The sequence below is a fragment of the Etheostoma cragini genome, chromosome 12 (genome assembly GCF_013103735.1).
Source record: "Etheostoma cragini isolate CJK2018 chromosome 12, CSU_Ecrag_1.0, whole genome shotgun sequence".
NCBI lineage: Eukaryota > Metazoa > Chordata > Actinopteri > Perciformes > Percidae > Etheostoma > Etheostoma cragini.
In genome coordinates this window covers 11,523,752-11,547,988 of record NC_048418.1, presented here as the reverse complement: position 1 = coordinate 11,547,988, position 24,237 = coordinate 11,523,752, and the positions used below count along the sequence as shown (strand labels likewise).

The 24,237-nt window shown below is 38.9% G+C and overlaps 1 protein-coding gene across 2 annotated transcripts; it reads right to left on the bottom strand.

The window, feature by feature from the left end:
* Positions 1 to 200: 200 nt before the first annotated feature.
* On the bottom strand, positions 201 to 21,424 carry arhgef18a (rho/rac guanine nucleotide exchange factor (GEF) 18a). Of its 2 annotated transcripts, XM_034886695.1 has the most exons (24): positions 21,162 to 21,424; positions 13,908 to 13,947; positions 13,444 to 13,505; positions 12,881 to 12,939; positions 12,091 to 12,217; positions 11,616 to 11,713; positions 10,808 to 10,948; positions 10,149 to 10,399; positions 8,880 to 9,005; positions 8,424 to 8,541; positions 7,970 to 8,221; positions 7,018 to 7,094; positions 6,545 to 6,726; positions 6,013 to 6,068; positions 5,144 to 5,323; positions 4,740 to 4,880; positions 4,023 to 4,111; positions 3,868 to 3,930; positions 3,716 to 3,763; positions 3,046 to 3,525; positions 2,502 to 2,817; positions 2,121 to 2,225; positions 1,024 to 1,439; positions 201 to 973 (listed from the first exon to the last, which is right to left on the bottom strand). In XM_034886695.1, exons 5-23 carry the CDS (start codon positions 12,153 to 12,155, stop codon positions 1,240 to 1,242), a joined length of 2,988 nt encoding a protein of 995 aa, XP_034742586.1. In that variant the 5' UTR covers positions 12,156 to 12,217; positions 12,881 to 12,939; positions 13,444 to 13,505; positions 13,908 to 13,947; positions 21,162 to 21,424; the 3' UTR covers positions 201 to 973; positions 1,024 to 1,239. The 2 variants fall into 2 exon arrangements, with proteins under 2 accessions (XP_034742586.1, XP_034742585.1); XM_034886694.1 differs by lacking the exons at positions 12,881 to 12,939; positions 13,444 to 13,505; positions 13,908 to 13,947; positions 21,162 to 21,424 and adding exons at positions 4,517 to 4,522; positions 12,471 to 12,500.
* Positions 21,425 to 24,237: the final 2,813 nt, after the last annotated feature.

Genomic DNA, 24,237 nt, shown 5'->3' with positions numbered 1-24,237 from the left:
TTATGCACATTAATACAAATTTTTACCTGGGTTGCCCAAACGTTCAAGCCCCACTGTATGCCTTTATTTAAATTAATACTTAAGCGAGAATCGTGTCCACCGTGAGTACTGTGCCCAAACACGACGGCTCGCTCACAGTCAAAGGCACATTTTATTCTATCGGGAAGAAAGATTTTAATGGAACCAAAATGAGAAAGCGGTTCATCATCAACATAATGTTTATTGTGTAATTATGTTAGAACGCTATTTAACAGGGAATGTCACTCGGAAATATTTCTCTTACTTTCAGCAGCTGCCTGGTTGTAAACTGAAACAACCCTACTGATGCAGAGTCGTAGACTCTCACGGTCTCCAATCAGGAAGTGCACAAAACAGCTGATAGGCTTTACAAACACTAACTTGTAGAGTCTTCCACATAGCCCATTCATTTATGATTTAATTATAAGACATACTGAGGAGCAGGACCACAGTAAAAATTACTGTTCTCCGATTCATTCTGAAATAAAAACTTTGTGCTTGGCACCTCATATTTAAACAGATTTAAAAGTTGGTAAAACTACAGCTTCCTCACACCGCATTAGTATTCATTAAATTAAAAAGAAATCTTAGGAGGTGAGACGAGTGCTAATAGTTAAAGACAACCTACCTTCATTTAAAAATAAAAATGATGAAAAAAATATCTTTGGCAATGAAAGGTTTTGCAACAACATTTAAAATATTTTTCCCAATGTGCAAAATGCTTTTTACATTTTTTTAACCACTAACACAAATGTACATATCTTTATAAAACATGTCCATCAGTAATTCTTAACTTTTTTTTGTTCAGCTAATCTGAATGTAGTCTGGCTCAACGGATGTACATTTGTAGAATATGGCCTGACAGCTCTCTCCTACCACTTCCGCTGCAGCACCCGGGGCTCAGCGCCACCCAGGACCATTGTGATTGGTTTAAAGAAATACAAACAAGCCAGAGCTCGCTTCCCTCCCCCCCCATCCCAGAAAAGATAAGCATTGTAACCAGACCATACTCCAGCTGTGGAGATAGGTCTAGCAATGCAAGACTAATCTGAATACAAACAGCTGGTTCCTAGTAATAAAATATCTTCATGCTGGACACACGTGGATGTCAGGGAGGTCATGTCCAATGTCTTTTAAAAGCTCCATCAGTTTTTCCATGTGTAAAAGTCTTTATGGTGGACCATTATTAAGGCCTCATCGTAACTCCAGTCACGTTTTGGATTAAAAGAATATTTCCTTCTCTTTCCTTGCTTCGGGAACATCTTCGGGAAAAGGATGAGGTGGCATGCTTGTTTTGGGAACATCCTTGGGGAAAGGAAGAGGCGTCGGCGGTGGAGGAGACTCGTTGCTGCTCCTCTTGTTTGTGCTAAAGGACTGAGACGTTTTTATACTGTGCATAGATCCTGGTGGGTTGAAGGCACCTGAAGGGACAATGAAAAACTAAATAAATGAAGCTACTGTATCAGCAAGAGCAGTAATTCCTACCCATATAGTTTAGAATATAATGGAAATCCCCACAGATAATGGCTCATCTTTAAAAAAGAAAATTAGAAATTCTCAATTCTCAAATATTCAATGACATGTTGTGAGGCGGCCACTTGCTGGAAGATTAGGGGCTATATGTCCTGTGCTGCCTGTGATTTTTTTTCCCCCATCCATTTCTGTTTGGATTTCATAATCAGCTTGCACTTCTTAACTTATGTTTGGCACGTTGCAGATTCGCCACAAAGGGGGAGCTGCTCCGTCACTAACCAGTGCCACACATGCCAACATGCACCACATACAGGACTGGAAAGGAATATCAGGAGCAGTTATGTTGATGTCGCTACCTTCAGGCATAGAAAGTTGTAGCTGTTGCAATTTGAATCCTTATCAAAGCTGCAGTTTGACACACACACACACACACACACACACACTTTGTTGTTTTTTTAAAACACAGGTGGTGATGAAGGGGAGTGTTTGATTCTTAAAATACTTTTGATAGACTATCAATTCAAATCAAATGTGGATATCCCATGATGTGGGAACAAATGTGATTATATGTAGGGGTGATCATTTTTTTTTATAACAGACTGAGTGAGAAGCCAACTCTTTGTCGGTACCTGACAGGTAGATTGTTTGGGGACTGCCGTTCCTTTTGGCTCTCAGACTGCCTCCTTCTTTCCCGGTCACTCGGATGGGCAGCACCTGGTTCACGTCTATACCAGCTGGGTGTTGAAAGACAGAACTGGGATAAGGGTAGGCACACTAACATTTGACTCTAACAGCTGAAATACTGATGAACAATGTTTTCTAAAAGTTCAGATTCAGCTAAATGTTTTAAACCAACAATTAGTAAGTGTGGCAATTGTAGTCACCGTCTGCAAATGTTTCTCTGTCTAAAGACAACAAACATCTGCTCATCGTAAATGCATGCAACGCCAGTTTTAAAACTCTTTGAGAAAGAAAGTACACAAAGATTTAAAACTCAACTGTATCCTGACCTGCACTGTGCGTTCTCTGGTGGGACCCTTTCTTCTTTGAAACTTTCTCCTTTTCCTTGGACTTAGCAGCCAGCTTGGTGGGGATCTTCTGCTGCACGGCAGCAGGTTTGTGCACCTGGTTGGTGGTGCTGATCAGGTGGACTGGCAGCTCTGGCTTGGCTGGCAGAGGAATGATGCTCTCCCTGCGCGGTGGAACCTTTGGAGGAGTTTCCATGGGGTTGGAGCTGGTGGGAAAGATGTGGTGCTTTAGATCCCAGGTCCCACCTCCGTTTAATATGCTTCCCCTGAACGACTGGTAGTTGGACAAAGGCCAGTGCTGGAGAGAAAGAAAAGGCATAAGTCAAACTCTGTCTCAAACTGCTATGTCAGGGAGATAAATTAACTGACCTCCCTTTTACTTCTACCTGTGAAGGTTACTTCCGATAGTTCTGATAATCTTATTTCAAAATACTTTATTCATCATTTATTTAGTCATTTAGACTAGCATATAGTTTGTTAAGGACAGATGGATACACAATAATCTGATTCTCATCCTATTCCTCACATGTGTAGGATCATCATAGTTGGTGTGTACTGGGAGATATTTCTTTATTTTCTTCTGCAGCTGCTCTAGGCGCTCCCTCTCCTGATTCAGACGCTCCTTGTTCTTGTCTACCGATTGGGTGGATTCCCTCAGCCTCTCCAGGTCTTGCTGATAGTCGTCCTTCAACCTCTCCAGCTCAGCCTTCTCTTCTTTGAGCTTCTCCTCCCACTCTCGGCAGTCCTCCTCCCTTTGTTGCAGCTGAGCCTCCAGAGTCTCAATCTGTATCCTCTGCCGCTCCCTCTCCTTCTCCCAGCGCTGCTGCTCCTCTTGAAACTGGGCCTGCAGCTTGTGCAAGTTGGCAAGTTCCTCCTTTTGCTTCTCTAAGTTGCGTTGCTTCTCCTGCTCGAGCAGCACACTGCTGTAATGACGAGCAGGCTGCTTGATCTTTGTCCGAAAAGCATGCTGCAGCTCAATTTGGCTGTCCTGCTGGATGATGATTGCCTGCCAGTGACAAATTGAATAGAAACATGACACAAACATGAAATGTACTATAGTAAAACACAAATTTATTATTATGGATTTTTTATTTATTTCGCGTCACAAATATAGCAAAAAAAAAAAAGAAAAAAGTAGAAATGAGGTGCCTGGTGAATAAGATATATACACTTGAGAGCAATTAACAATGTCTTACTTCCAAGCTGTACAGCCTCTGTGCGAGCAGTATCACTCTGTCACACACCTACAGAGAAAAATAATAATGCACACCAAATGACTTGCAGTGAAAGATATAAATATTTATGTTAAAATGAATACAGAGGAAGATAAAGTATTAGAAGAAGTTACCTCTGCCTCAGGGAAATGACTGGAGGTTAAACTGCAGTCTGGCATTGGTGTGTCGTCATCGGCCTTATAGCGAAATAGTACAAGCAATGTAAATACTTCATGTTTAATCACTAGATGGAGGTAGGGATAAGAACCTTTATATTGGTCTCACTCACCAACGGTTCCAAGCTCTCAGAGCTGTAACTTTCCTGGAACTGAGGGTCACTAGTGGAGGGACTGCCCTCGCTGCCACTGGTATCCCCATCTGAGAAAAGGAAATCATACAAAAAAAAAAAAAATTTATATATATATATATATATATATATATATTTTTTTTTTTTAAATATTTATATTTTGAGGCATTTTAGGCTTAATTCCACAGGACATATGAAGACATGAAATAGGAGAAGGAGGGAGAGTGACCTGCAGCAAAGGGCTACAGGTCAGAGTCGAACCTGCGGCCTCTGTGTCGAGGAGTAAACCTTTGTATATGTGCGCCTGACCTACCAAATGAGCCAACCCGGCCACTCACAATCCAAATTTAATGACTACACATATTCAATACAAGTAGAGTGGCCTATAATTTCTGATGGTAAGAATATTAGACTTTATATGATTGGGTTAATTGTGAAGAAAACCACTGCAATTACTGTTTTAAACAGTATTATATCTCCATCTCAATTAAAATGTATGTCAAATTGTCTTTATGCAGATTCAGCAAGTTGTACATTTAAAAAATAATTATATAAACAAGTTTGTTAGCACATCATTAAAATGTATCAGCCATGTTTAATTACTGCAACTCATTTAGCAGTCTTCTCTGTCAGCGCACAAACAATAACACACATGAAAAGAGGTGATGTTACCACTATGTTAGTTTTGTGTCAGCTTACTTTTCATGGCGCTTGCACTTGGGTTACCATCAGCCACTCCAAAGGTCTCGGCCCTCCTGAGCCCCCCCTGCATCTTACCCTCCTCTATAAGAAGGTTTGCGTCTCTTATCCATGAAAAGAGCAGGGTCTGCAGGTTTTCCGCTGCAGACAAAATCAAAAACAACTCCTTAATCTCCTCCTTAAAAAAAACTTCATCAGTGCTCTGAGTCATGACTTTGCTTTGTGGGAAAACAGAGCGGAGTACATTTTACCTGTACTTTTTTGCATTTTTCCAGAATTCAAATACTGACTCTGTTATGGCATGTTCTCATAACTAATCCAGAAATAACTGATACTGAATACTTTTCCAACCATGTGACAGAGTCACAAAACAGTGTAGGAAATGATGTTGGCTGAGCTCTTACCCTCATTGATGGCTCCTTTAAGCAGTGTCTCCCCCAGCTGGAGGTCAGTGTCATCTCCTCGGAGCAGCAGCCCTTTGTGGGGGGTTTCCTGCTCCGTCGTCGTCTCGTAGAGAGCAGCAAAGATCTGCTGCTTCTCTGTCAGAATTTGCTTTATCTGGTCATCCCTTACCTTTAGAATATCTAAAGAGCAACAGCATAACATAAACAACATTTTTGTCTTATAAATATAATGAAAATGCAGAGAAAAATAAATTGATTGGATAGTCCCTCCTGTGGGGCAACAGAATAATAAATAGTTATGTTATGGTTACAACACTGCCAGTGTCTGAAAGTCTTGTGTAGTGATAGTTAAAACTTACTTTAAATAAAAGGCAAGTTGACTAAGCCTGGCTGACCCTTTTCAGTGATTCCAACTCTACATATAAATACTGTATATCTAAATAGACTCATGGTCTCTTCCTGTAAAGTTTGTGATGTTTTTAAAAGAACAAGACAAAAAACAGCATACAAAGAAAAAGATGTTTGCAATTTTTTTTGTGAAACATTTGAATCTACAAGGTCTTCATTAGGTAGAGTAATTTCTTTTGAAAGCTTGAAGATTTTAGTGTGTGGACAGCCTCATTTTTACTCCATGAATATCAATGAATCCATGAATTTTGGCTTACACAATCCAACCTTTCCTTAACTACCTTTACCTTTAAACATTTTGAGGCCTTTAACCTTGCCTCCGTTTGAAACCCGACTTGCATTTGTTTTTCTGCGATACAAGAACACTAGTAAGCCGTTTGCTAAGCACATGTAGACAGAGCATTTGGGCACCACCTGAATATTTATTTGGTGCAACATAATTAAATTGCCGGCTGTCTTACCTTGAAATTGTTGCAGTTTCGCAGTGAGTTCTCGGTACTGTTCCTCTTCAGGGTAGCTGAATCACAGACATCTTACTCAGTATTGTCTTTTGTCATATTTCAAAGACGTTATTCTAACCATTTCGTGTTTAAAAAATATATATATAATTTTTGCCATACAAACATTTTCTATTTATTGTGCGCTTGTTTTTTTGTTTTTTTAATCTCATAATGGAGGTGGAAATGTTGTTTGGTATTGTAGGCAAAATTAGAGATGACACCGATATTGTCACTAGCTCATTAGCCAAGTAATGTACTACTGATAAAGCTGCAGGAATTTGATTACTATTTGAAGTATGTACTACCCTCAAACAGAACAAATTTCTGATGCTCTTATTTGAGTCACATTTCAGTCTTTTAACTATCAAAAGGGATCAATGCTATTAACAGACTGTTGCAACTATTCTATTAAACATTCAAGAGTTGTAATAAAATAATGCTCTTTTCAATGAAACTCATTTGGCTCTCCTCCTAGAAGTCCTCCTCAGCTTACCGGTTCACAGCTTCCCGTATCAGCCTGGTCCATGTAATGCGTTCCTCTATGGAGCGTGTGTGGATCTCGTACATCTCCGGCATGCTAGTAGTGCACGCACAGATGAGATACATGGCTTTGTCCTCATGAGCCACTTCCCTAACAATCAGTCTTTGAAGGGAGATCACTGGTGGTTTGTTATCCTGCATGAGCCACGATAATACAAATAATACAGTTTTATTGTTATTCAAATCATTATTCCGATTGGTCCTGGATTTTTACATCATTTAATGTAAGAACATGATTTGTGTTGATGTAATGATTTAAAAGAAAAGAAGTCTGTGTCTTAGCCTTATTGCTAATAATATGCATTCAAACTAAAATGTTATGTGTACATGATAGACAAGTTGTTACTTTCTCAGTAAACAACCTTAAGTTGAGTTTTTTATCTGTCTGTCTTGACCATATTGACTCAATGTTTGGGCAGAACTCACCACAGCAGCAAATACAAACTTCTGATCTTTCTCTTGTAAGAGGAGGAGCACGTCTGACAGCAGCACAGCATGGATGTCTGCAGGGAGACAGAAATTTTGCTCAGCATCAAAACAACACAAGTTCTTGATGTTTTGATTTGAGCTGCCACGGAAGATGGACCTGAGACACGCCTGCCTGGCATGTTGTGTAACTCTTAACCTTTGACACTCTTTTAACCCCAAAATATGCTGCTATAGTGGTTCTCTGAATCTTTAGCCTTTCACAAAATCAGTTTTCCCCAAAGTTAAACCCCATATTAAAAAAACAAAGTAAAAAAGTATCAACAAATGTCAGCACTATAATATTTCAGTAAACCACTGAGCCGTCAGTCACTCGATGCATCATCAATCAAGGTTTCATCAAAATCAGACCAGTGCACGTGCATGCACACAATTTGGTTTACAATTAGACTCCATTAGGGCAATGTGAAAGAGTAGCCAGAGGTCTGTACCTGAATGAGTAGAGAACCATAAAAACTGTAGACGTTTCAATGCAGGTGTTTTGCATGATCAATTCAGTAATGAAAAGGCACTTTTATTGTTGTTTTCTTCTTGGTCAGGGTTAATATGCAAACAGAACAGAGTTATTGACTTTATGTCTTGATCCGCCTTCCAACACTGTTATAAATACCACTGTGATAAATATGTCATTATAATAAGCATCAGTAATGCACAAGAAAATACATCTATTTAATAAACCAGGATATTTTTCATGAAGATTTATCTTCCCCTTGCAGTGCAAGAAAACCACATTGATCATCAATCCATCAGCCTCACTACATGTTCAGCTTTCATTTATTAATGACAGCTGCTTACAATAAGACTATCTAGTAAAACACTGTACATACATAGATGGGACTGTGAGCAATTGTTGTCGACTAAGCCACAGACAAACCGCCACAATGACACACACCTTTTTGTTTACCGGAGGACTTCCAGGTGACGGTGCCTTTGTGCAGCAGCGTCCGGTTTCCCTGGAGCAGATCCTCCCTGTGGAGCTGCTGGCCGTCCTTCAGCCGGCCCTGCGATTTTGGCTCCAGACGCAGGCCAATGTCTTTCAGTTGAGCGGCTTTCTCATATTCACGGACCTGAGCGTTCACCTGGTTGATGGTGTCTTTGATCAGCACCAGACCCTGTACCAGAGACCTGTACTCTTCGGTGTCAGCTGAAAGGAGCGTGAGCTTATTAGTTGGCCAGTCTTTTGTTAACATTTTTTACTTATTTTAAACATAAGACTATTCCAGCCACCATTTGTGTTACCATAGAAGGTAGCCTGTTAGATTTTTTTTGTCACAAGCTGAGCATAGACTGTAACAGGTTTAACAATTTGTAGAGATACAGGTTAGTAATGAGTGGTGATATTTTACCTTCAGTGTTCTGTATGATTCTCTCCACCAGGACAGGATATTTTGTGATGCGTTGAGTCACCAATAGAAAACACTCAGGAACTCCTAACCGTCGTACCAGGGGCAGCTGACCTATTTTCTGTAACAGTAAAAAAAGACGGGAAAAACAGAAGAAAAAGCAAGCTTTCATCATTGTCATTCACCTCACACTGAAACAGTTTAAGGTAAAGCATCACAGACTCTTGTCTTTTTGTTAGTGGCATCCTTCATTGTAGAAATTCAGTACGGTTTGTGAAAAGGCCGGTCTTGTAAATACTGCTAGGAATGCTCCCGGCATGCAATTTAAATTTTTGTTTTGCCAAATCTAGTGCATTTACTGCATATTCTATGCTGTAAACTAACACAAACCACATGCCACAGTCTTGAAGAAAATCACATCCATGTACATGAATTGATCACCTAAGTAAGGTTGCTCACCCTAGCAAGGACCTGCAGTTTCTTGTTATTCTGCAACTGCTCTTTGTAGGAGGTGATAGCTTCATTGTAATGACCGCAAAAAACACTGTAATACTCCATCATTCCTTCTCCCACTGGTCCGGAAAACTAACACAAGAAGGAAAAATACAAATTTAGCTTTCTCCCCTTATAAGATAAGATAAGATAATTTGTTTATTAGTCCCCAATGGGGAAATTACTGCACTACACTCTGTGTACACACTTTTTTTTTTGTTAGTACTCACACACAGGCCTGAAATACACACACATGCACTATACATGGAGAGATGTCAGAGTGAGTGGGCTGCCAGCTGAACCAGCGCCCTGAGCGGTCGGGGGGGTACGGTGCCTTGCTCAAGAGCACCTGGCAGTGCCCAGGAGGTGAACTGGCATCTCTCCAGCCACCAATCCACGCTCCCAACTTTTTGGGTCCATACGGGGATTTGAACCAGTGACCCTCCGGTTCCCAACCCAACTCCCTATGGACTGAGCTACTGCCACCCCACTTACAGTGCGTTGCAAACATACCAGCCTTTGGACCCCTATACACTCTGCAAGAGCAAGGTGCTGCCATCATAATAAATCAGATAGTTTGTGAAGCAAACCTCAAACCTGACCTTGTATTTGTGCGTGTCACAATATTAATGTCAGTGCTCCATGTTATGCTCTTACAACAATAGGCAAAAAGCTCCTGGGAGCAATAGTAGCAACTTATGTGCATGTCGTTTAAAAAATGTAAAAAGGTCTACCAAATACAAAAACAAACTAGCTATTAAAAGGAGGGAATATCTGTCTGTGTGTGTGTGTGTCTGTAAGTATGTCTGTCAGTACGGCTGTCTGTCATTGGAATACCTCGAGAATCATTTATCCAATCTAATTCCTACTTGGCGGGTGTATTGCTGGGTACACAGAGAATAGATTTTTTGGTGCAAGTTGTAAATGTAACACCTTCAATATTAATAAACTGTAAATCAAACAAAACTGAACAGAGCCTGTTACCTGTGTTTTTCATCAGATGATGAGATACATCAAATTAAATCTTATGTGAAATCAGTTAGACTAAAATGACAGAATTATTTGTTTTGGTGAGACAAGTTTAAGTGAAATCTTCAATTTAATCTAATAGGATATTTGACACAGAAACAAGACTATATTAAAATTTGAGACTCAAATCAAGAAGATCAATTAGATTGATTGACTGCAATGATTTACACAAAAGCCTTATATGGCTTAAAAATGACTCTGCCCTACCTGAGAAATGAGAATATCCCCCAGATGTGTGATCTGGTAATTACTTGGGCTTGCTTCCTCCTGACTTGTCTTTTGTCGCACTTTGAGGCAGTTAAGGAAGTGCTGGTGGAGGGTGAGCAGGGATTCCACCCCAGGAAAAAGTCGCTCCAGCCTGGCCTCCTCTATCAGCAAAGACTGCCTTAACTCATGCATGTAGACATGGAGAAGGATTTTTAAGGTGCGTACATGGTGCATCTCCGTCTGGATCAACTCTAGATTTAAGAAAGAGTGATCTATTGATTAATACGTCTGGCTTAAGTACCTGAAACATATAGGAACATTTGTGTGGGGCATAATGACAATTACTTCGTACTCTATTTACTACTTTAACAACATAAGGCAAAAAAGCTATTTATAGCTATACACAATGGCTGGTATCATACTTTTCATCATAGTATAAGTATTTACCATCAAAAGGTCATCAGAGTTAAAGAAAGCATCCATCTACATCATAATTATAGCCACTGTCATTTCTGCTTAAATTGTGCAATTACTATGCACTCATCATCTTCAGTCATCACAGTTTCATCTTCTTATTAAATGACTGATTGATATTAGAAAGACACAAACACGCACGCACGCACGCACGCACACACGCACACGTAGCCAGTTAAGCCTACCATAGATGACATCCTGTCTTTTAACAGCCTCTTTGTTAAGAGTCTTCAGGTAGTTCTGGTCCACAGCCATGTTCCAGGACTCAGCTTCCAGGTTCTGCTGGTCAGACTCCAGCCCGCTTCGCAGCAGAGCATAATGGGAATCTGGATGACATATTGAAAGCCACACTAGGACTTTTATCACGCAAACAAGGCTTGTGCTTTGTGGTCATATGAGTAGGTAAATCAGTGATTCATAACTGGACAGATTATTTTGTAATCATTATAAGAGGTCTTATTTTTGTCAGAAAACGTTTTTTTACATGGCACCAGGTTATAGTCGTGTCATACTGTTTCATTACTTACAAACAGAGGAAGGTTTAAGTCAAGAAAAATTCTAACTATTGTGGTTTCTTCTAGCTGTGGATTTTGTGGACATGTTACAATAATGCCACTGCAGCATGACAGCACACATTTCGAACAGATTTTTCTCTCAGTCCATTATTGGAAAAATAAAAGTGACAAAATAAACAGCACTAATTATTTCTTTCGTTGTGTTACAGAATTGTATTTAATTCACTGACTCTTTAACAACAAGTATATTTTTATTTATCAAAACTTTGTGATTCTTATTTCCTGACAAGATAAGTTTTGTCAAATCCCAGATCAAAAAAGTACACAGGAAAACTGTATTCTTCAAATCTGTATCTGTTTAAGTTGTTTTAGGATACTGAATTAATCTTGTATATTGTCCCAATTGTAAAAGATTTGCTGTGACAAAAAAAATAAAAAAATGAAATAAAAAAAGTCGAGCTGATAGCGACCTACTGACCTTCTAGGTTGATGGGCTCAGGTAAGGAGGAAGCCAGCAACACAGAGTCCTCAGAAGAGAGCTTCAAACGCAGGCCATCAACCTCATCCATATCGGTTCTAGCTCAGATGTGATGAGATAAAGCTCAACAGGTAAAAGTCAGCGCACAAACATGCACACATAAAACAACAAAATGGACACACACCAGACTTGGATGGTTTATCTTATCTAATCAATGCCAAGTGTAACAAAACATTGATGTCAAAAGGAGAAATGCCAGTAAAACGCACAAAAGACATCCCATGACTCAGTTCACATGACTGAAATGAAGCCGGAAAAACATGAATGTTTGTTTTCCAGTCAGCAGCTGAAATATAATCTGTGTCATGTATGTATAAATTAGGACACTGTCGGTTGTGGTCAAAGACACAAATGTACAGGTTGGAAATCACGTTGGTTTTTTTTTGTTTGTTTTTTAAAATACATACTCACCAACCTGGGGCTTGTGTCGTAAGAGGAGGAACCAGGCTGAGCACTGTGTTTTTTAGGGGTGACGGTCATGCCTGGACTTAGGAAGCAGGCAGGAAGGCCATAGAAGGTTGGGGGAGAAACTCTCCCAGGAGCTGAAAGAGGGAGAGAAAGAGAGAGCAAGAGGGAACAAAACAGAGGAGGGAGAAAGAAAAATACTATGTTAAAAGACTAAAATAAAGAAGTATAGAAAAGAACAAGACAACAGATGCAGAGGAAGATTATTTTTTGTGGCATTTTCGGCCTTTATTTTTAACAGGACAGCTGTGCTAAGAAGTGGACCTCTGTATAAGGGCGCCCGCCCTACTAACTGAGCTATTCAGGCACCCGGAATGAAGTTTAAATTACCTGTTACAAGTGGTTGTTTTCCTTTGTCTTTTCACTTTACATGGATGAATTAAGACTGGCATTTGTCTGAAGATGTCCAGGCACAAAGATGGCAAATGTGTTGGTGTTATTTATTCTCTATTTGGACTCTTAACGTTTCTACGTTGTTGTGCTTTGTAACACAGATTTGACTATTTAAATGTGTAAAACATAACCTACAATAACTAGTTTTGTTCATGTTTATTCACGGTTTACTTTTACTTAATTTCTAAACAGTTTTGAACAGCATTAAAACAATATGATTACTTTACCTCAATACACAAACACTAAGTCAATTTTTTTTATTATCGCCCGGTGACACTTTAAAAGCATTGAGGATTTCAAGGATTAACAGTTTATTGGTCAACAGGAAATGCAAAAATCAAACATACCTCTATTATTTGTTTGAAATTACTTTGATGACTCACAAGTCCTCAAACAGGAAGGTCACCTACAAAATAACAAGGACTGTAAAGTAGAGTGTATTTTTATGTTGAAGAATCCAAACAATAAGCTGCTGCTGCTAAGGCTAGTGGTAGTATCTAGCACTGTGGAGGGGGAACTGGTTTGGCAAACTGGGACATCACAACTCAAGTTAGCTCTCAGGCAAAGAAAACAAAAAAGATAGTGCTGGAGAACACCGTTGTACTACAAATGACAATTTATTACAGTGACACAGGTACAGTCTCAGTTTGCAGATACACGGATCAATACTTTATGTTCCATTTTAAAGAGACATTATACTTTTATGTCAACAAGCTCTTATCTACTCAACATATTCCTCCACTCTGTGATGCACATCACAGCAGAATGGGGTGTGACAATGTTAACAGATGCCATGATAATCCTATGACTGACACAGCTTTTCAAATCCAGCTTTGAAATTATTTCTGTTCTGTTCAATGACTTTCAATGCCAATAATAATTGTAAGGTTTATGACAAAGAATGACTCACCTTGTTCATATATACTTCTGCTTGTTGTTTTTAATGTTTGTTTCCACCGCTTTCTTATGACACTGGAGTAAATCATGAAAGGAGAACAATCCTGTTAAACCAGTGGATAAAACTGTGAGAGGAAAATGCAGAAAGAACTGACAATACACTCTTTAGTCACAGTCTTATTAAATTGGGTGCAAACACTGTTGTGTACAAAGGCCTCCACCTGATTCAAAGGTAAAATAGTGAAAGCTTGTAGCAATACACATGAGGAACACAGCTCAGTAGTTGTGTGGGTGGTTACATAAATGATATTGATTAAATAAACTTGAACAATGTATAAAATACAGCCACAATTGCTAAAAAAAACAACCTCCAAGCTACGGTACAAACTGCATTCTAATTATGCAGTTGTTCAAAGTCAGACACACCTAAAACAAACATCACTGTTTGAACTAAGGAGTTGTTTGACACAAACTTACACAGCAGCTTCCCCGGTAGCTTCTGGCTCACCAACACGTCCTACAGAACAAGAAAAAAAATCCACAATATCAGCTCAGTTTGCAGCACAGTGCTAAGAAAGGCTTTACACACCTCACATTCATCAAGGCTATTCAACTAGAGCTAAAAGAGAGATCAACAGAGAATTACAATTGTGATGTTCGATGAAGTGTTTAAGTCATCTAACAAGAAACAAGACAAGTGGACATTCTAGCTACACTAGCAGCTTAGGTACAGCCGTGCTTTGAGCTAAATGCTAATGTCGGCATGCTAACATGCTTACAATGACAATGCTAACTACTAACAACTAAGTGTAATGTTTACCACAATCATCATCTAAGTTTAGCTTTTTAACCATAGTAACATTTATAAATTACCACTAAACTAAAAGTACAGTTGAGGCTGAGCACTCGTTTAAGTTATTTGGTCATACACCAACATAATGAACAAACTGAACAGATGATGATTGTTAAGAAATGTCTGGACCCAAAAAAATAAAAAGCAAGCATGCGTCTTGTTTGCTGTTAAACAATCTTTTCAATTGTTGAGATGTCCAACAAATATCACTCTCTTAATTAATTCTTGATTACTTGCTGTGGCTCGCTTTGATTGTGGTGGCACCTGGATCGTGGTCGTGGCTGCTGTCATGGTCCCGATTGACCGCTACTATTATTAGCCCACTATTAGTCATAGTTCTATCATCATCAATGTGACTATAATTGCCACTGTTCATTATGCCATTCAATTACACCCACTGCTATAATGATTATGAGCCATATTTTTGTATTTATTGTAGTTAGATCTCTCGCTCTTTCTGCAGATAGCCACCAGCAACCAAGAGCCAGGTTCTGTACGAGCTTTTGGCACTCAGTAAAAAGGGAGATTTTCTGTAAAAAAGTCTTGAGATAACATTCGTTATGATTTGACATCATAAATAAAGTAAACATTAAAAAGCCATTGCCAGGGAATGGAAGAGAAAACAGTATGAGAAAACAGTACCATCGCTCGCAGCTGAGTTTATGAAAGATTTGCATGTACAGCTTCTCATCTGTGCCACAGAGCATCTTGTGTGGATTTTAATTGGCTCACTGATAGGTAGCCTACATGCTGTGTTGTTATGTTTTTCCTGTGACTTACGTTGAGCGGCTATTCGTATGTTGCAGATGTGCAGTTTGTGTGTGCATTAGCAAGGTTATTGTGAGTCCCTGCGGGCTTTAATATTGTTTGCTAAATGAAAAGAATCCACCCATTAAAATGCACTCTTTACAATGTTTAAGAAAGAAAAAAAAGTTGGGGACCAAAGTTGTGGAACAACCAACAGACAAAAAGGGCCATGCCATGGATTTTAGCATAGTTACAATGTCAGACATTTGCTCGTTTCACTCTTCTTTAACTGTCTGTGGTTTTACCTTCAAAAGTGTGAGGAAGTGTGTCAATTTTAGCTTATGTAAAGACTTAAAGTAAAAATAGGTCATTTGCAAGAAAAATATTTGTTGGATGCAACCATAGTCTACTGACAAATATCACTACTGTCTAGATCCCTCTGCTCTTCCTGCTGCTCAAACATTTTTTGTTGTGTCCTGAAAACAAAATCATGAAGGAGTATCCCAATGTCCCAGGTTGTATTACAATACTAAGAATCACATATTTCCCATTAATATTTTCAGGTCTATCTTTAGTAATAGAAATAACAGCACCTATGTTTTGGACTTAATTCAATTTTATTTATAGTATCAAATCACAGAGTTATCTCAAGACACTTTACATATAGAGTAGGTCTAGACCAAACTCTATAATTTACAAAGACAACAATTCCAGTAATTCCCCAAAGAGCAAGCATTTAGTGCGACAATGGCGAGGAAAAACTCTCTTTTAGGAAGAAACCTTAGACCGACCCAGGCTCTTGGTAGAAGGTGTATGAAGGTGAACCAATCATATTCTTTTTTATATTATACATGATTGTTTCTGAATATCGTATGCTACATTTGAAATCCTCAGCATAGAAATAGAGCACCAAAGATTAAATTGATTATACAACAGAGTATTAGGGACATCCTCGAGGATCTTTTTTAAATTTCATTTTACGAAAAAAAAGTGATATGTGAACATTACAAGATGAAGTCAAAATTGTATGGGAATAAAGTGGTAATATCGTGGCTGCAAGGCTATTCAAAAGGGAGGAATCCATGTGCCAAAGAGCACTAAGGCCCTTTAGTGTGCCTGCCGGGTGCCATGAGGATCGATTCATTTGATTATCTGTCCAATTGTGTAGACTGCTGCTGTACCGTAAAATAACAACTTTATCTCGTAATGTTAACATAACTTTTATGACTTTATTCTCGCAATATTTTAACATTATTTTTATTTTACATAATTTTTTTCGTGGCAAAGATTCTCTGATTTCAGCTTCTTAAATGTAAATATTTTATAGTTTCTTCACTCCTCAATGACAGTAAACGGTATTTCTTTGAGTTGTAGACAAAACAAGCCATTTTAGTGACATTTTTCACAATTTTCTGACACTTTAGAGACCAAACAACTAATTTATTAAAATCGAGAAAATTAACAACTATGAAAATCCTTGTTAGTTGCAGTCCTACGAACAAACAAACTTTACAGCACAAGCACTTTCATACGGGCATTCTTATCACATTACTTTCTTGGAAGACTTATTTCAAAGCCTCATGGTATGTTATTGGCCATACTGTAGTTGTATGGTTTAGGCCCTTGTTGTGAGTGACAGTCACACCTAAAATGATTCACCCTTTCTGGGTGGAAAGGGAACAGCTCTATTCCCTGAAAGAGACAAAACAAGACAAGCAAGTCTTCCAAGTATCGTGCAGAAGACGGAAAACAGCAGAATATACTGCTGCATGTTTTTTGTGGAAAGTAGTTTCACTTAAAAAGACATGGGCCCTTATCTCTTCAACACCACAACAACAAGACTAATGAAACAAGTGAGAGGCTGACATTCTGTCATGACAAGACAAATGAAATCGAGCTATTGACTGTTAGCAGACGTGAAACTATACCCATTTGCCTGAGAAAGCCATTAAAGCTGACTGACACAAAAATACCTGTGATCCCCTTTTGTTCCTAATAAACCCAGGAGGTTATATTTGTTTCACATTATCATCATCACAGAAGTAGTCTATAATTTGTCATTAACCGAAACACCAGATTCCTCATAACAACAGGTGTTGCACTTTCCACGTTGCCTTACAGCCTTGACAAGGAGTTTACTCATTAACTAGATAACTGTCGGGCTAGTGTGTGCTATAAATGCATGCCGATGTGTTTCTGTCAGTAAGTGAATCCTACCCTTACCAAGAGTGACATACACTGAGGAAAATAAGTATTTGAACACCATGCTATTTTGCAAGTTCTCCCACTTAGAAATCATGGAGGGGTCTGAAATTATCATCGTATGTGCATGTCCACTGTGAGAGACATAATCTAAAAAAAAAAAATGTACCTATTTGAGGTTGTTAGCTTCATCAAGACACCTTTCCACCCCATACAATCAGTGAGAATCCAATTACTAACATGGCTAAGACCAAAGAGCTGTCCAAAGACACTAGAGACAACATCCTACACCTCCACAATGCTGGAAAGGGCTACGGGGAAATTGCCAAGCAGCTTGGTGAAAAAAGGTCCACTGTTGGAGCAATCATTAGAAAATGGAAGAAGCTAAACATGACTGTCAATCTCCCTCGGACTGGAGCTCCATGCAAGACGACCACCTTGTGGGGTCTCAATGATCCTAAGAAAGGTGAGAAATCAGCCCAGAACTACACGGAGGGTCTGGTCAATAACCTAAAAAAGAGCTGGGACAACCGTTTCCAAGGTTACTGTTGGTAATACACTAAGACGTCATGGTTTGAAATCATGCATGGCTCGGAAGGGTTCCCTTGCTTAAATCAGCACATTTCAAGGCCTGTCTTAAGTTTGCCAATGACCATTTGGATGATCCAGAGGAGTCATGGGAGAAAGTCATGTGGTCAGAGGATACCAAAATAGAACTTTTTGGTCATAATTCCACTAACTTTGTTTGGAGGAAGAAGAATGATGAGGACCATCCGAAGAACACCATCCCTACTGTGAAGCATGGGGGTGGTAGCATCATGCTTTGGGGGTGTTTTTCTGCACATGGGACAGGGCGACTGCACTGTATTAAGGAGAGGAGGACCGGGGCCATGTATTGCGAGATTTTGGGGGAACAACCCCCTTCCCTCAGTTGGAGCATTGAAGATGGGTCGAGGCTGGGTCTTCCAACATGACAACGACCCGAAGCACACAGCCAGGATAACCAAGGAGTGGCTCTTTAAGAAGCATGTCAAGGTTCTGGCGTGGCCTAGCCAGTCTTCAGACCTAAACCCAATAGAGAGTCTTTGGAGGGAGCTCAAACTCTGTGTTTCTCAGCGACAGCCCAGAAACCTGACTGATCTAGAGAAGATCTGTGTGGAGGAGTGGGCCAAAATCCCTTCTGCAGTGTGTGCAAACCTGGTGAAAAACTACAGGAAACGTTTGACCTTTGGAATTGCAAACAAAGGCTACTGTACTAAATATTAACATTGATTTTCTCAGGTGTTCAAATACTTATTTGCAGCTGTGTCATACAAATAAATGGTAAAAAATAAAAATAAAAATAAAAATCGTACATTGTGATTTCTGGATTTTTTTATTTTTTTAGATTATGTTTCTCACAGTGGACATGCACCTACGATGATAATTTCAGACCCCTCTGTGATTTCTAAGTGGTAGAACTTGCAAAATAGCAGGGTGTTCAAATACTTATTTTCCTCACTGTATGTGTGTAAGCAATTCCAACGCCAGGGTAACCAGCACTTCCAAACTATATGATATGAGACTGACATGAAAAGGTAGTCTCTTTAATGCTCGGTCAGCATCGGGGCCTTTATCCCTCCTTTGTCACTAACACATTTGAGTTCTTTGACTGTAATTCAAGTTTATCCATTTTTAAAAAGCATTTTCCAATGCACTCTGCTGCCTCAATTTACTACTCTTACTGTTTCAGACAAGAGATCTAGTGTAGTCAAGCATCAAACATGCATTTTAGATGCAACTGCAGTGCTGCTAGACTTTGCAAATGTTTTTGGATCAAATTAGGATGGTAAGTCAGTTTGGCGGGTTTTTGACCCTTAAAACCAATTATCCAGGGCGACCTGTAGCTCCCCCAGTAAGACCACGCGGCCCATGTAGGCTTAGGCATGCAACTGCCCGCGTTTGAATCCAACCTGCGGCTCTTTGCTGTGTGTCATCTCTCTCCCACCTTTACTGTCTTTCCACTGTCACTCTGAAATAAAGGGAAAAAGCCCCCAAAAATTAATCTTAAAAAAAATTATTATCTACTGATGCCATGCAAGTCTAGGAAAATTTATTTTTTAGTCAGAGAGCATCAGGCCCGGGAGTTGTAATTCCACTGTTTGGCCACTATGTTAAATTTGTTTCAAAGCTATGAGCACCTTCTGGGGGCCTGGTGTGGTCCAAACAAAGGTGCCGGAGTAGGGGGTCAGCTTAGTTTGAATCTGATCCCACTGCAAGGTGGCGCTGAAGCCACTATCTATGCTCTCTTCAAAGCCAGTCGACTCCATTGACAAAAACAGCAATTTTACCTGCAGAACACAAGAGTGGCTGTTCTTCCGCAGCCTCAATCGCAGCGCGTGAGGATGGTCTGGCAAAGTGAGACTAGTCAGTTTGTGTTATTGTGTGTACAATTATTCTTTACCGTTGAGTAAAAGAAACAGTATGTGCTAGCTACTTACATCACCTGAGGAACGTTCGATCTCAGATAAACCTGTTTGAGTCGTTATTCACTCACACACTTTAATAACCTGAGTCTTTAAATTAACTCACGAATCGCGATTCATTAACCCGGATCAGTTGAGTCCTACTACAATTCAAGCAAACAACAACAAAAGCCATTTGTTCACTTCTGAAACATACAATGTTCTGCATGTAGCCTAGCTAGGCCTACTGTAGGTTTTGGTGTATAAATGTAGTATGTTAAAATGCAATTAGGTCGAGCAGACAGTCCAAAATACTGCAAGCTCGCCTCCGCTCGTGGCTCAGGCTCACCGATGACTTCTCGGCTCTCGCGTGAGTCAGTCAATAGCGAAAATCAGCCAGCTATGAATGAATCTGTAACAGATGAGTAAAGCAAATCCACAACAAAAGCCATTCTTTCACTTCTGATATAACATAGCTAGTGTTCTACACATAGCTTAGCTAGGCCTACTGTATGTTTATGTGTATGTATTATGTTAAAATGCAATTAGGTAAAGCACACAGTCGATTTAAAAACATAAGTTCTTCTTCATGGCAAACTGACTCAAGTGATTTACACAACCCTGTTTAATGAGGGAATAACCTGAATACTTAAAATGAACAGTGTTTATCAGGCCTAATCTTAAAACGGTATAAAGTTACATCGTTTTGCTATGGTTTCTGTGTAAAACGATGTTTTCTCGAAACGATGTGCAACGGGCTTTGTGGATGTTTTCTCTCGTTTGGTGGGTGTACTAACCAGCAGAGACATACGTAAACCGTTCTCGTATGATGTAGTTAAACTCCTTGGGCACGCAACTGGGTGTTTAACACACCGCTGGTTCACTTTAAATACACGTGTTGGTACGTTTTATCGTATACGTACCTCGTAGCTCAGCTGTGATAGTCTCGCAGTAGCAGACCTATCTCCACAGCGCCGCAACTGTGACATAATCACAACATACCACGGCCTGTGTTGAGCTACTGCTATAACAATTAACATTACAATCAGGGTTCTGCTTTGGGTGTTATTCAGCGGAAAGGAATTGTGAGGGATGTCAAAGTGCTAACGTTAGGTGAGAGTAACGTTAACTGACCTAGATTAATAACGTTAGCCATTGAAAAAAAGTCAGCAGACAGGTGGGTTTCAGGGGACAAACAGGTTTAGCGTTAATAGTCAAGACCGGAGTAGCTGCAGATGACAACTTATTAGCTAGCTCACGTTACCTCGTCTAACGTTACCTAATTTACCTTGCTGCATTCAACGGTTGGGCTTGAGTTGTTAAGTAAGTTTCTAATTTAGGTAATGCTGACCAAACAAAGTTTAGCTAACATTAACCGAAATAACGTCACCATTGTTTAACGTTAACCAATGACCGTTTATCAACTTTTGTCGTGTCCGCCTAACTGCTAACATTAACAAGAACCCAACAACAGTTTCATCTTACCAGGTGTTGTAATTATGCAGCGGCAGGGCCAACCGAAAACCAGAGACAACTTTATTTCCAGGCAAAAAGGCTAGAGAGGGAATACATATCCATTGTGAGGATGCCTCAGGAGGAACAAGTGCACAAATAAGATATAATGGAGCTGAGCTGGACGGGGTGTTTTAAAAAGAAATCCCAGCCTCCTTTGGATGAGCCCTCCTTCCCTCTCTAAGCATTGTGGGAATCGTCGGGTCATTGAACACAACACATTCCGCAAGTTCATCCGGGAAGACTGACAGCAGTCTCTGTCTTTAAATGAATGCGGAGAGGAGATAAGGCTGGAAACCATTTGTTGTGAAAACGGAGATGCTTTTTTATTTTATAAAAAATTCGTTTTGTTTATGCAACTATGGAATTATGTAGGGTAGCTCAGGTAATATTTGGGGTCAATATGCTCAGCAAGAGAAACGTCACTATACTAAATGGAACTTGTAGTCTATTACTGTTTCCAATGTCAATAATTAACTTTCAATCTTATTTTTTTTTCAATGTAGACGAGGTCATAAAGTGCTTTGCAAAAATAATTACCTCCTTCACTTTTTTGTTGTTGTTAGATGTTAGTCATGTAGTTACATGAATCAGGTACATGCTTGATAGAAGTTGTTTAGTGATCCCCAGACAGACTGGGATGTGGAAATGACGCCCTGACTTTACTTTAGCCAAGATTCTTTTTGTTTTTAATAAACACTGAGGTCACAAATCCCTATCCTCTCTCAAAATACTTTTACCAGAAACCAAAAAGGTCTCATTTATATTTCAATTTGTGGATTTTTCCTGTTCAATTTGACTGTTTAGTTCAGTTGAAGGAAAGGTTAATATTGTTATTCAAGTATATCTTAATACAATATTCCTATGCCCAGTTATTTGTCTTGACTGGAAGAGATATTGGGACAATATCCAGTCCTCGTTTACAAATCTTGTTTTTTGTTTTAAAGATATTGAGGCTTTAACAATCTTAATTAATTAAATCAAAGTTACTTTTTTAGGATAAAATTCCCTATTTGTGTTTCTATTTCTCCACTGCAGTTCAGCCAGAAAACACTATCCACGGAATCACAAAGGGAACACTTTTCCCCTTACACAAATACATATGGGCATTTGTGTATTCTATTAAAAACGTTAACCTCTTCTGTAATAACATATACAAGTTCCTGTCTTTATGGTAGTCACAATTATAGCAGTTTTAGTGGTGATCGTACCTACATGCCTTCATCTCTACACTCCCTTTACTTTATACTGTTGAAACATTTCACTCCATGCTTTTTCAATGAACTTCGTATATATTCAATGTTGTGCAGAAATAAAACTTGTTTCAAAAGTGCAGCTTGTATGTCATCACATTTCATTGTTGTCCAGTAGGTGGCATCATTGGATTTGAACTGTGGCACAGCCATCCATCATTATAACCAATTGCAGTTGACACCCTCATTAAAGCACATGGCATTTAATATTTTTGATTAAAATTTGATAAATGCTTTTGATTAATGCTGACAGATGTGACAATTCACTACCATCAGCATATATAGTGTCAGACATATACATGGAGAACATTATGCTGTACATAAACATCTCTAGGTTGCATTTTACTTATTTTTCTTAGTTGTTGTATTTGTTTCTTTAGTTATAGTTTTTTTTAATCATATTTATAATTATTACAATTCAAGAATTACTCAGAATTTGATGTCATTATCATCATCTGGAAAACATCAGTATGTAAAAAATAAAATATCCTGTCTGAGTATATATACCTTCAAAAAAAACTCTAAAATTACCAAATTTGAAGGCTAAAAGTACTTGATCTTGTAGTATTGAGTAGTTGTGTAAAAATAAATATCTTCCAAAGGATTCTTCTTTTATTTGTATTGGCCTCAAAAATCCAATCTCACTCAGGCTCTAGTTTGTATTTAAACTGAGTTGAGTGTGTTTACATCATATTCATGCCTGGCTATGTCTGGCTTTGTTGGAAAAAAACTCTTACCTTTCCATACTCAGAAATAAAAGCAAAACTTCCCTAAATATAAACACATGACAATCTCAGTACTTACTGAAGAAACAGCACTGTTTGGAAAAACACGTATTAAGAGAATGGAAAATAACAGAAGCACTGTTGGGAGCCTCTTCATGAATGCACCTTGCTGCGTTATTTACAGCACTATTTTATTTGATCTTGATATGACGGGCAGACATCTTAAGCTGAAGACTCCAAACACTCCTCCCGGGCATTGCGCTGTTGGTTGATCATGAGTCCAAAAAAGCTAATTAGTATGATTTTCTGGATTAGAAAAAATAAACATAAGAGACTAACATGTAAAAACATTTTCTATGACTGGAAATACCTCAAGAATGACAACATATCAGCTATGTACAAAAACATCAACAATATATTTATATATATATAATTTTTTTTATCTTCTATACCCACTAAAATATACCAAAGAAGCAGCTATTGGTCAATCTGAGGAATTCGTTCACCAACATGTTTTTGAAAACAGTTTAAATATCCTTCAGCTGTAAATGTGAAAACTCCAAAAAAAGGAAAAGAAAGAAACGTAAATACATTTTTAAAATATATAACCCAACAGAAGTCCTGTGTTTATCCTGTGTGCCATTTTGGAATACTGCAGAGTATGAGGAGGTAAGCCACTTCAACCAGCTTCTCCGATGGATGAGTTTGTTCAAGGTTGGACCATCTTTGATAATCCAACAGAATTTTGTTCAGTTTGTCATCCGCTTGCGTACAAAGAATCAGACACTGTTCCATGATAACTGATGTAGGCCACAGACAAAATAGAAGGGCACTTTTTTCATTTTTTTTTTTTTTTCAAAAATAAGCAACCCAAGGATGAAGCCTCTTGTTGAATTGGGGGAGAGGGACACAGTCTGGACTCAGGAAGGGACAGTGGGTTTAGCAGCCGTCTTGTTTGTCAAAAGTTTGTTTCACAGTTGAATCCATTATCCAGCCAGTCTAGCACAAACTTGGCAATATACTGTGTGTGTGTGTATATATATATACACACACACACACACACATATACAT